Below are 13,556 nucleotides of genomic sequence, written 5' to 3'. Positions count from 1 at the left end.
GGAATACAAGCCTTCCCTCTCACCATCAAAAGAAAGAATTAATCAGCACTATTTTTTCATTGAATGATCTAATTTTAAAAGCCATTCAACAAAATGATTTCAGAAAAATTTCCTGCAGAAACTATTGCTCCCATATACCATTCAACTTAAAAAGATACTACTTTCAGATTTTTAAAACATACTTTTAAATAAAAGTAACAAGCAAATCCTGCTGAATTATAGTTAAAATACTTAAGGAGATATATTAATCGAACAGCAAACATGATTCACTTACCCCACAAACATTTTAAAATATTAGTAGTATTGCTTTTGCTAGACATTCCCATTAGAAGCAAACAAAGATATTTAACAGAAATGTACACATGCTCAAAAAAATAGCACATGCAGACAAAAAATGGAATTAAAAAGGACAGTAACTTTAAGACAAGATACAGTGGCATAAAGTTCCTTTACATTAAATCTCCTGCAAGTCTTACGCCTTTAAGTGAACAAAGGCTAAGAAAAAGAAAGCTGTTCCTCCCCACCCACAGTGAGTTTGCATCAGCTAGTCATTCAGAGCGAAACTCCTCCTTTCAAACCAAAGCCAAATCGAATATTTTCTTCTACATCAGTACTGACATAAGAAGTATGAGGGGGAGAGGAGAAGGAGGAAGGAAGAACAGGAAAAAAACCACACATGGAATCAGCAGAGCGTTTTTTTTAAAATTACTACGCAACATTTCATTGTCCTATGATCTCTTTAGCCTAGAAGAGTTTTCAGTTCTCTCCCAACATTCAGCCTTTCACTATCCCTCTTCCCTCCTCAACCTCTCTAAAAATCAGCTATCCTTCTGACACCCTGCCCCTTCACCAATATCAGCAGCGTAGACAGACTGCAGACACCCTGCCCTTGACCCGTATGGGCAGCACAGACAGACTGCCGACACCCTGCCCCCTGACCAACATCAGCAGCAGGACGCTGCCCACATTATTCACGTAAAGTACGATTCTCTCAAATTGCACTGCTGTTGGTGGAGCCAAGGGGCAGTGCAACTCTTACCTGCATTCAAATGGCATTTGCATGATTTGGTCTTGCTGCTTGGTGACCTGGACACCAAGTGTCCCTGGCAGTCCACTGGAGCCAGGGTGTCACTTACAATCCTGCGTTTGCTGTCGGTGACTGGGCGGGTCACCGTATGGGTGTGTAGTCGCTGATCTTTTCCACTGCCTCAATAAAGCTTTGTTTTATCATGTGTGGTCAGACTCCATTACTCTTCGGACCACACCTTCTGCATTCACTTAGTTGTCACTTGCTTCAAACGCATTCAAAATTCCTTATGTCTTCCATGCGTTTCTTATTTTGGCCCTTCATACCATCTACATATAGTTCCTCAAAACTGATTTCTCTTCCAGAGCTTGACTTCCCCTTTCTAAAACCCTTCCCTCATTTAAGGTTTCTGCAATAAGTTCCTTCAGCACTTTAGTTTCTTCTTTTCTTTTTTTACTACCTACCACATGACAACTTTTCAACAAATTCATCTTGACTCTTCTTTTGCAACCTTTCCCACATTTTCTATCTCCCAATACATCCTCTAATTCTTCAAGATGTTCGCATATGTCCAAAGTCCACAAGAGCAAGATCACTTCTCCTGCTGCTCATTTTAAAATAACATTTTGTAATATATCTTCACTGGCTTCCTAAAGTCAAATTTTGAAGTGCTCTGCATTTTGGTACCTATTCAGCTAGGTATTTAATTACGCGAAGTCCAAAGAACAGTACGGCTGCGCATCAAGGACTTCAGATCATTGCATGGTCAGGACTAGAAGGACCCACCACCTCAGAGGTCACAACTTTAGAATACAGCGAGAGCGTGCAGCCGGTCCAGATCCAGTAGCAATATTCCATACAAACATTATTAATAAGAACAATTTCTGAATGTCAGGGAAATATCTTATGCTTTCTTGGTTACAGCAGGTTTAGCAGGTGATAAAAAAACCAAGCAAAATTCAGGAAAGGACTTCACTTTGAGAATCAGAACTGCTTGCACTTCACTTTCACCACAGAAAAGTAGCTCTGGCACTGTGGGAGTTTTGGGGGATGGGAGTTCTCTCTATAAAAGGGTTGGGGTTTTTTTAAATGAATAAAAAAATCATCATGAACAATACATCACACCAACTTATACCTCTTAAAGTTTGTAGCTAAAGACCCACTCCGACAAATATTTTGTGGCCTCCTTTCTCTCTAACTGCATAAATATTTACTTAAGGATCTATACGGAGCTTTTCGTAATCACAAATGAATTATGAATATTGAAACTACCTACACACTTCTCTTAAATTTATATCCTTTTAGATCCTATACCTGTCTCAGAAGGAGCGAAAGCATTTCTAGCCTGTGACACAGCATCCTGCTTTTTAGTTTCACTTTCAATTCTGAATTCATCCATGCAAAGCAGATTCAAACTACAAAAGCATGAAAGAAATAAGACAGAAATACAGAAGAGAAGAAGTATCTAAGTAACTGCACGCTAACAGGAAAAGAAGTGAAACATGACAGCTTACTGTTGTGAAAATAACACTAGACACACTTTTGCTTATTAATAACGGCAACAGCAAGGGAAGAACCGACTCGGACTTGATAAACAGCAAAAACGAACTCACTTGGAAACTCCAGAGACCAGCCTTTGCTTTCCGTTCTTTGGATGTCAGTCACCTAATGACAAATACATTAGCTTGGTTTTACACAGATAACAAAAAACAAATAGATATTACTCACTAACTTTAAACAAAGAAAAAATTTAAAACAGTAAAATTTAAACAAAGAAATCACAGCAATAATATGGTATATTATGTCCCCAATCAAGAGGTAAAGAAAAATAATTTCATTAATCAAAGTGTATTTGTACACTTACATGTTTTTCCCCTCAAATTCATATCAATTTATATTATCTACTACTCTGACAAATACTAGCCTTTTTTGCAGTAATATTCATCCTAAAGGAAGATAAATTTACACAGACCTACATGATGAAGATTTTCATAGCATAAAAGCAGACGAAAGTTTTCGTAAGACAGTCAAAAATCCCTAAGCGCTTCTTGTGTGTTCTTGTGTGTTGATCCCTTTCTTTTTCAACAAGTTCTATTTCCTTCCCTTTGCCCTTGTACATTGGTTTCATTTTCCCCGCTATTGAGTCACTTTTTTGCTGCCCCGCCCTCCTGCGAAACCTGAAAGGGTTTTTTCACATGTGCAGGCTACATTGTTTTGACCTTGCTAGCAGATTCACATTATTTATCATCTTGGTTTTTATGTTACATAGCCGATCTATAACACACTTTATAGGCTAAATTATAACAAACTATTTATTAATTAGTTTACAATAATGCTGGTAAAGACGATCAGAAAGAGGTACAAACATTTCTTTCAAATTAGTAATTAGTGCGAAAGAGAAGAACTGTCTGTAAGCAAACTGGAGCTTGATTATTACATTTTTAATTCCATGCTGTTACAGCAGGATTGTCACAGTCTGCATGCATCTAGCAAAGCAAACCATTCAGGAAACGTTACGCACAGGAATGGTTTACAGGCTCCCCATGATACTGGACATGAGACAGACACTAAGACAGCAACACCTGGGAAATTCCACTGACATCTACTAGCGAAATCCACCTAAAACAACGTAACTACCAAAAAAATCCCCCAACTTTCCACTTTTTTTTGGGTGTGTGTTTGTTTTTTAAGGAATAAAAACGTATGTACTGGTTTTAGCTGGGATAAAGTTAATTTTCCTCATAGCAGCTCGTATGGTGCTGTGTTTTAATTTGTGCTGAAAACAGCACGATAACACAGGGATGTTTTAGCTACTGCTGAGCAGTGCTTGCACAGCATCAAGGCCTTTTCTGTTTCACATGCTGCCCCGGCCAGCAAGTAGGCTGGGGATGCTCGAGAAGTTGGGAGGGGACACAGCTGGGACAGCTGACCCCAGTGGACCAAAGGGATATCCCAGACCATATGACCTCATGCGCAGCAATATAAGGCGGGGGAAGGAGGAGAAAGGGGGGAAGTTCTGAGTTACGCCATCTGTCTTCCCAAGTAACCACTATGTGTGATGAAGCTCTGTTTTCATGGAAATGCCTGAACACCTGCCTGGAAGTAGTGAATGAATTCCTTATTTTGCTTTGCTTCTGCATGCAGCTTTTGCTTTGCCTGCTAAACTGTCTTTATCTCAACCCATGCATTTTCTCACTTTTACCCTTATGATTTTCTCCCCCAGCCTGCTGGGGGGAGTAAGCAAGCAGCTGCATGGGGCTGAGCTGCCTACTAGGGTTAAACCATGGCAGCATAGTATGCCATTGCACTTCAACAGTTAAATAACCTTCTAAAAGGCAGAATTAGAGGCTTTTGTTGATGGATTTCTTTGGTCACTCTTCACTAACACATATCCTTAGTTTAATTATTTTTCAGGAACAAAAGTCAACCATGAACCGAGAACAAAGTTTACTCTATTAAGCTTCTGTGATGGATGGACTCAACTCCTTGACCAAACTAGCAGTAGTTTGGTTGAGGCTCCAAAGGAGATAAAGGTCTAGGCCACAACCAGGCCATGAACTTCTCTAGTTCCAACCTGTTCTTTGAAAACCCACACAGGGACAGGGTGACACGGTGAGCTTTGATGTATATGAGCTTGGAAACTGGAACATCGATCATGCAATTAACACATGTAGCAGATGGTTCTTCCAAAACTGATTTAGTCAAGGAACAAAGGAAGTTATAGAATCATGAATTGTTTAGGTTGGAAAAGACCCTTAAGATCATCAACCGTTAACCTAGCACTGCCAAGTCCATCACTAAACTACGTCCCTAAGCACTACATCTACCTGTCTTTTAAATACCTCCAGGGATGGAGACCAAACCGCTTCCCTGGGCAGCCTGTTCCAGTGCCTGACTGCCCTCAGTTGTCAGTATAAGGAGTCTCATGCTTACCTTTTCCATTGCACATAATTTGACTATGAGCCAACCACACTATTCCATAAATGTGACAGCCTGAGTGAGCTTTTTTTTTTTGAGCTCTCCCTCTTAAGTAGCTGGTAGCACAGTGGTGAACTCGCCTTAAGTTGGGACACCTCTCAAGGTTACTCCTCAAGCTTGAGAGACCCCTTACCAACTGTGTATCTTTGGTAAATGACCAATATCACACATAACCTTGTATCACAGGGCATTAAGATCTTGTATTGGTAACTTTGAATTATCATACCCTCTGTGCAGTAGAGCAATAGATTGAACCTTGCCATCGGACCATGTTAAGCCTCACTTTTACAACATCTTACTTCAACAAAACCACTTTTGCTGCTACCTTTGGCAGTGGTTCTTTAAGCAGTCTAAATCTCCCCCACAACAGCTTCACTTTCTCTTTTAAGCCTTCCTCACCAAAAAAGTTAACAGAAGTCACCTAGTAGAATGTTTACGCTTGTAAACTGTCTTTTAAACTGCAAGGATGAATCTAAACAATTACAAAGGGCTACTAAAATAACACGAATCCATCTTGCATTTTAGCACTATACTACACTCATTTTAAACATAAGCCAAACAGATATTTGAGAACCACAAAACCCTAGTTTTAAATACAATCCAGTTAAGCATACTATTTAACCAACGTTTTTCCCTTATGAAAGAAATCTGTTTACAGAGCATGAAAATAATTGCGAATAACCATAATTGCAAGTAACCAATAACCATGCAAATACCTTAACGTCACAATATCAGTGCAACATGATGCTCCAGTCTAGCAAAAGCCCTGTATACGAATTAACGTTGGCTAAAGCATCTTCCATTGAACTCCATTACATCAGTATGCATTAACTGAATCCTCTCCTAAAGCCAAAGGGAAGCCCACATCTGAATGCACATTGACAGGCAGGACTGGACAGTGGATTAAATCAGACATGACATCAGTCCCACTTTCAGTAAGCCTGAAGAGACCCCTCTCCTTCTCACCACATACAGCCTCCACCTTCTCATTCAAGCAGCCACCTCCTTTCAAATCCAAAGTTCTGAACACAGATTTGGTAGCTAAATATTACAGGAAAAGTGCACTTTGCTGAGAAAGTACACAATTATTAAAACACAGTGGCTGCAAAACTTCAGCCACACCATTAAATAACACATTCCAGGACGATGAAAATCAACACACTGTTAGTCTTGTAATGATAGCTGCAGCATAACTTACCCCGGTATCATGTTTTTGATGACAATGATGATCTTTAGGATCAGATTGGGTTCTCTTTCTGTCTTTTTCTATTTCTTTTTGTTCTTGAGAGATTATTAAATGAGATTCTGAAGAACTGCAGTCTCTGATATGTAAAAAGAGAGAACCCTAGTTCTTCCAATGTTGATGTCTTTTCCCCGTACACATACCATACATGTATCATGAAAAAAACAAAGACGAATACAAGAAGTCTACCCCTCATAGAATTGTAACAGCGTAAGCATATTTAAAGGATTTGATCAAACAGCCATTTTTTATACCTTGAAATTGCACAGTCCAAGGCTGTGCAAAAATATAACAACAAACAAAAGCACCATTTTCTATAAAAGGGACAAGAATTACTGAATTACCGCATCTTTTTTTTAATAGATAATCATGGTAATTAATTTAAAAAAAAAAAAAAAAAATCAATCTTGCCCAAGGCCGCATTTTACTTGTGCAATACAGAAGGGAAACAAATTCAGTTCCTCCAGAATTTACAGATTTACAAAAAGCTGTTTAGTAGTTTACTTCCTGTACTGTTTTAGAACGATAGACAGCACATCACTACAAGCAGACGAATAAAAATCAAAAAGATCTTTCAGAAAAATGTTTAATACAAAAGTTAGAGCATATATTGTAACTTAGCTGAATCTGTGAACACCGAATCTCTCTTACTCTTTCTGGGCAAGGCAAAAGCACAGAATAGATGTGGCAAAACCAAGTTCCTACAACTGAGGATACACATTCATTTTTACCATTGCCAAAATGCATTTGCTAGCATTCAGTTCTTCAAATCAGATTAATCTCCTAGCGAACTTTATATAGCAAAGTTAACACAAAAAAGTAGGTCTGACTGCACTGACATTTTCAGGCACTAAATTTCCTCAACAGCAAAGTACTTCAAGTTGGGAGGACAAAAAACATTAACATGTAACTGTTTCCTGTTACTTCCAACATTGGTAAAACTTAATGCTGAAGGAAACTGCTTGGAAGTGGAACATATCTCAAGATAGCATATTGAGTTCCTAAAAGTCGTCTGTACTCCTAGGCTGCACTCTGGTTGTAGTTCTGGTAAGTTTATTCCTTCCATCTTTATTTACTGATAGATAACAAAGTTTAAGCAATATCTATGCTATGTATTACTTAAATCTTATACTAAGAATTGCTAATTTAAAAAAAAAGCAAACTTGACACTTGCTTACTTTTTCTCAAGAATTGACTTCTTTGGTTTCTGTTTATGTTGTTTAATACCTATAGAAAATTATATAGGAAAGGGAAAACAAAAAGAAGGAATTAGCTAGTTTCAAAGGAAAGTTACCAATGAAGGAATTTTCCTATGTTGAACATAGGTAGATCTTGAAATCAGAAAAGGTTACCATTGATTTCTTCTAATGTCTTCTTTAACTTGTCATTTTGTTGAATAAGATCCTTAAGTCCATCAAGAATATTCTTGCATAGTTCCTGAGCTCTCTCATTAGCTTTCAAAGCCAGTTCATGTTCCCCCAGTAATGACAGCGCCTTACAGAAGTGGTAGTGACCCTACATGGACATAAGTTTGAATTTCAAGCATTCATTCACACAAATAAGAAAAAAATTTATATCCAAAACAGCTGCGGTAGACAATACAAAGTAAAATTTAACATACTCAAAAGTTATCTGCTCCACCTGTTCCAGGTCAAATGATGAATAATCAAAGGTTTCAACTACTCAGCACACTGAAACAGAAAGATAATTCACCGGGAGCAGCATTTAGCCTCTGGCTTTGGAAAAGAAGAAATTAGCTGTTTCCCCTAATCTCAACTACTACTTTGCAATTTTGTAATTATCCCTTATTTCTTCTTCTTTAGACCAAGAATATTGGGAAATACATGTTGGTCATTAATCAGGATTTTTTTTATTGCAAGGACTATGTATATGCTTTTTAAAGCATTGTGATAACATAGCACAACAACGTAATAAATGTTTTATTTTGTCTTTATACATGCAGAACACCATGTAACAACACTTACAGACATGTCAAAATAACATTTTTAATATAAAAATACAAGCAAACTATGTACTTGGCTGACTGAAGCACAATTCTTGGTCTACAGGGTACTGCGTTCATTCTACTCTCATTACTGCTAAATGCAGATGAGAACATGTCACATCTACCTGGGTCAAACCTGTAATTAAGACTCTGGGTTCTTATGTTGGTTTACAGTACCAACAAAAGGCAATTTTGAAAAGTATATGAAACTAACCTTTGGCCAATTAGGCTTCAAAATAGTGGCTCTTTTTCCATCAGCAAGGGCTCTCCTTAGAGAAGCAAGGGAAAAAGAACAGGTATTTATTATTTATACTTCAGAAAAATCTACAGACCAGATGTACAAGCCACTATAAAAATACAAAGTAAATAAAAGAATAGTTCATTCACCTGTGTAAAGGCATGGTCAGATAACACTTCTTAGCTGAACCTTACCTGCATTAAAATGTTGCAGTCTCAACTATTTCACCCATCAGATATTTATTGCCTCCCCCTACCTACTAGGTTTTCCAGCATTTCTGCATATGTACCTACCCCTTAACTGGGTTCTAACGAAATGTTCCTTTAAAAAGCAAAGCCTTAATAAAAAAGCCTGAATACCAAACCTAAATATCATGACAGAAAATTATATTAGAGTAGTCACGTAACCATATCTAGAGATTTGAGAGTGCAAGTATTAACTGCTAAGCACTGAAAGACAGTAACCTCCAAAACTACCAACAACTGAAGCCTGAAGAACATGCCCAACTCTGACTTTTTACATACAAGGTGTTGTGGAATAACCAGAATTACAATTTTGGTCAGGTCAGAAGAGAAGCAGACTATCCCTACAGCTACAGGAGAGAACACAGAGCAGCAGCAATGGTCTCTGCTGAAAGCAATGTTGCCCAAAGCGGGCAGTTACACAGTTTATATACCTTTGGGATATACCACTCGTTCTTCACTGAACTACAGCTATGTGTCAGGATGTAGTAAATTACAACCAAGAGTGGCCACATATGGATTACTTCAGATGATGAAGCTTACAGATAACTTATTCCTTTGATAGCTGGGTCATACTGACTCACTGATGCCTTTAGAAAATGTCTGCAGCGAGAGCTAACTTCAGAGGCCTGCAAAGGCCTATGAGGTGTTAACTATTCTACCTCCACAAAGGGAAGGAATATGGAAAAAAAAAAAATCTTGTTTCACATGAAAGTGTTCATAAATTGTCTCGTCACTACCACTGTTTTTTGTAACCATTATAGCAGAAAAGCTTGTACAGAGGGATCTGAAGGACGAGAATGAAATGCTCTGTGGTAACGAAATCTGAATACTAAAGAAAAGCCTGAAAGGGACAATAATTTCAAGACAAGGAACATGTTTTATGCAACAAAATTCTTCAGAGATTTCAAGGAAGAATTAATTCAGTGAAATGAAAGCAAGTTAGAAAAAAAAAAATCCCCCCAAAACTAGAGAAACCCCAGGTAGTAATGGCAGAATTTAGAGATGTGGCAACACATTTAAAGAAATTTGTAATAAAAAAAACCCAAAATACAACAGAACTAGTGATTAGAATGGGAGAAATTGCACCAGATTCACATTGCAAAGGAAGCCAACACAAGTCAAAAATGCTTCAGGAAAAGACAGACAGTGGGGTACAGAACCTCAAGATACTAAGATATTACAAAAGCGCTTGAAAAGATTAGAAAAAACGAAGCACTTGTCTTGTTCTCTGGTGTGTGCTGTTAGGCTTTGTTTTCACCCGTGCAGTCCTGTCTCCGGTGCCACCTTTCGACAGCCTGGTGCAGTGCTAGGAAAGTTACAGCCGAGCACTGTCAAAACATCAGGACACAAGGTCGAGCTGCCCTGAAAGGTCCTGTCCCGCATCAAAGCCTGGGAGGGAATATGACCACTGCCTCTCATGAGCCTCTGAAAATGGGAGGAAGACATGCACCTTGGATAAAGCCACAAACTCTGGAGATGATCTGGAGAACGCAATGTAACTGCATAGTCCTGTAATTCAGTATTGCCACCGTCAGTAGCAGGCCATAAGCTCTGTACTGAGTGTGCAGAACCTCAGGACTGAGGCTTCTTGGTCTTGCTCAGCCTGAACTGCAGCTTCACCTGCCTGCAGTTTCCTTTTACTTGGTTTAACTGTGACATCAATTTCTCTAATTGACTGGGTGTCTATGGCTAATTTGTTCTACTTTTGTTTATCTTTGTATGGTACAACTATAGATTTAGATAGAATAAGGTATTTATGACTCCAAAAGGATGATGTCCTGTAAAGAAATACAAGCCTGATATGACGGCAGAGGCCTTGAGAAGTGGAGATGCAGGATGCAACATAAAGGAACAGAGGTACAAGAGACGGGGTACAATCTTAGCACTGGAGACCCCACGGGTATAAACAATTCACCAATGGTCAGTTAAACACATGCCAGACCTGGACAAATATAACTTTAAGAGTAACAAAGAAAAAGTAACATCCATTAGAAGTGCCATGTATCATAACCTCAGATGTAACATGGAGCTGCAGACCAACAAAGACAGAGCAAAGGTGCAACAGCAGGTTAGCAAACACAAAAGCGACCCCAGGTGGATCCTAGAGTGAGGAAGAAGAAACCATCAGCAGGAACATCACTGTCCTCCTCGAGAAAGACTCCGCACGCTGACAGTTCTCTAACCCCGCTGCTACAGCGATGGAACTGCCGACTTTAGTACCCAGAGGAATGGTGGAGGGGTGAGCATAACACCAGGAAAATGGGCAGAAACTAAGAATCATGTAGATAACAATTTTAACTACATTGTTATTATTTTTTTTTTATTTCAACAATTGGATCTGGACTAATAACAACTAGACCCTTAAGACTTCAATTATGCTAACAATAAATTCTTGGGTTGGCTTTACATAAAAGGTATACATCCACCCTGCCCATAAACAAGATTTTTAGCTTAACTCGATTAAGGGAACTAACCCACATACCCACACTGATCTGTTCTTCAAAGGGTTTAACAAAAAAATCACAATACTCACTGGTATTGAGTTTTTTTTTTTTCCTGTTGTATAACACACACACACAAATTTTCAATACTGCCAGCAGATACAGCTAATATTATTCATGGTTTTTCTTAATATCAGTTTTCTGAGGTAGTAACATCACAATTACTATATACTTAAGTTTTAAAAATACTATTTTCCTAAGTATATTGCCAATTTTTAACTGCAGATCACCACATTTCAGATTATAAACAAGGGGTCACTTACTTGTACTGCCTTGTGAGAATTAAACAAAGAGCTCGGTTTCCATACAGAAGATGGTTTGCAGGACTTAAAGAAAAAGTTATGAAAAGTTAGTAACATGTATTACTTTTGAAAATCTTAAGGAGGAAAAAAAAAGTGAGTTTTCACAATAATTGTCTGCAAGCACCAACAATTATATACAAGCTTCTTTGAATAGTCCCATTGATTTACAAGTTAAGTCACTGAGAATATTAGTTTTAATTATGTTATAATTTGTAAGATTTGGGCCCGCTAATGCAACTTCCAACCAATTCAAATCACTCTCAGCCTACTGAAAACAAAAAAAATAAAGGCGTGAAGCATGGAAAAGCTAGCTCAACTGAGCTACATCCCATTTTATTTTGTTCTGGAATTCTTAACTTTGAAGACGTAATTAAATCAAACATCTAATGAACACTTCTGGATCACCGGGTCTACAACTTTTTCATAACTCTCTGCCTGACTGGGCAGACTAAGCAGCAGTTCGAAAGAGCTAAAACATTGCCCTCGACATACCTAATGGAGAATGAGAGAGAGGGAATTGGTATATGTAATCCAGCAACCACTTGAAAGGAAGCCAAGGGAGGATGCAGCTAGTTAGGGAAGGAGTGTGATGATGAAGCAGATCAAAGGCAGCTCACACTGGGAGAAGGAGAAAGGGAACACGGTGCACAGAGCAGATGAAGAAGGATTCCCTAAGCTGCTAGACATCAGTGAGCTATCATTCACCTTCCAGCAGGGTCTTTAGGACAAAGAACAATTTCTAACGAATAGCTGTAACAACAACTCGGCTCTACAGCCCCTGGAAACCATGAGACTTCCTTTGCTCTTCCTAAGCCATGGGATTTCCTCTGCTCTTTCACTGAATTCTGCTCCTTCCTCACCCCTCATCAGCTACCCTGAGCAAAGCCTTCTTAGCCTGCTCAATCATCTCGGATACAGTCACTTGACCAAGGTCAGCCTGCCCAACTCTTCAGGGAGGCTGAAATCAGCTTGAATTTGGGATTGAAATGTATCCTACTACGTGACATAAAATCTGAAGCAAGACATCAGCAAAATGCTAATCCTTTCAACTGCACAATTATAAAGCCATAGACTTAAAAATGAAAAAAAAACAGTTTGCGCAATCAGTTTTTATGAAAAGTAGGACTTTATGAATTTCATCATATTTCATAGACACCAGAACTTGTAAAAGCAGCATTTGCACGACCACAACACAAGCAGCAATTACACCCAACCAGTGTTCTGTAGCTCATTGATGTTATGTGCGGACTACAGGAAGGGGGCAAATGTTCTATATGCACAGGGTATAAATTCTCATTTAATCTCTGTCTCCCTGCCGCTTTACAGAGCCCAGGAAAGTCTCCAAAGCCTTTCAGCAAATGACTTTTGGGAAGAAATGAAACAAAACTTACAAAAGGAAATTAAGCCTGTCACATACAGAGTTGCCAAGAGCAGATACTTAAAAAAAAATAATTGTTCTTGTTCACTAGTTCTGCGCTACAGCTGAGACGATAAATCTTCGCAACAGTTGGTCACACTGTTCTGCTGGAAGAATATTTAGGAGGGATGATACCACAAGTTGCTGTTGATGCCAAATAACTTATTTCCTTTTAGGTTTACTATATTTACTGTTAGTCATTTTAAATCAGCTTTAAACCCTAACAGGATCTTTGGGGCAGTAAAAGTGCAAACAACCACTAGTAACAAGAAATAAAATAAAACAAAAAGTGTGTTACGTAGCTTTTTTTTTTTTTAAATTATATATCATTTGGCCTTTAAGTAGAGTGCCTCATAGTGGCTCAAACTATACAAAATCAGGACAAATCTGAATAAACTGAATACATACGATATAACACAATCTAGTTAACCAGTTTAGTTCTTACCAAAACTCTATGGCTTTAGTATATGACATTATAGCATGATCAAAGTTTCCTTGGGAAAATTCCTCATTTCCTTTCTGTTTCATAGATTCACTGTTCTGTGAAATCAAGAAAAAACAATTCGGCAACCACTGTAATTAAACTCGGTTGCAATGAGA

At 38.4% G+C, this 13,556-nt stretch overlaps 1 protein-coding gene across 7 annotated transcripts in view; it reads right to left on the bottom strand.

Annotated features, from left to right (window-relative positions):
* The window catches only part of TTC3 (tetratricopeptide repeat domain 3), a 63,858-nt gene that overhangs the window by 39,204 nt on the left and 11,098 nt on the right, over positions 1–13,556 (bottom strand). For 6 of the 7 annotated variants that reach the window (XM_087756295.1, XM_087756294.1, XM_087756297.1 and 3 more), the window contains 7 exons: positions 13,402–13,496; positions 11,501–11,563; positions 8,468–8,522; positions 7,601–7,763; positions 7,427–7,475; positions 6,204–6,327; positions 2,641–2,692 (listed from right to left, as the gene is read on the bottom strand). In XM_087756295.1, coding sequence (XP_087612421.1) covers positions 2,641–2,692; positions 6,204–6,327; positions 7,427–7,475; positions 7,601–7,763; positions 8,468–8,522; positions 11,501–11,563; positions 13,402–13,496 — 601 coding nt within the window. Of the gene's footprint in view, positions 1–274; positions 506–2,640; positions 2,693–6,203; positions 6,328–7,426; positions 7,476–7,600; positions 7,764–8,467; positions 8,523–11,500; positions 11,564–13,401; positions 13,497–13,556 lie in introns of those variants that run through there. The other variant, XM_087756301.1, reaches the window with a different exon arrangement.

Source organism: Nipponia nippon, unplaced genomic scaffold, assembly GCF_047370975.1.
Source record: "Nipponia nippon isolate SJK-2023a ecotype South Korea unplaced genomic scaffold, ASM4737097v1 scaffold_2, whole genome shotgun sequence".
Lineage (NCBI taxonomy): Eukaryota > Metazoa > Chordata > Aves > Pelecaniformes > Threskiornithidae > Nipponia > Nipponia nippon.
Note: the sequence above shows the minus strand (reverse complement) of the source record. Positions and strands in the feature narration are given on the sequence as shown.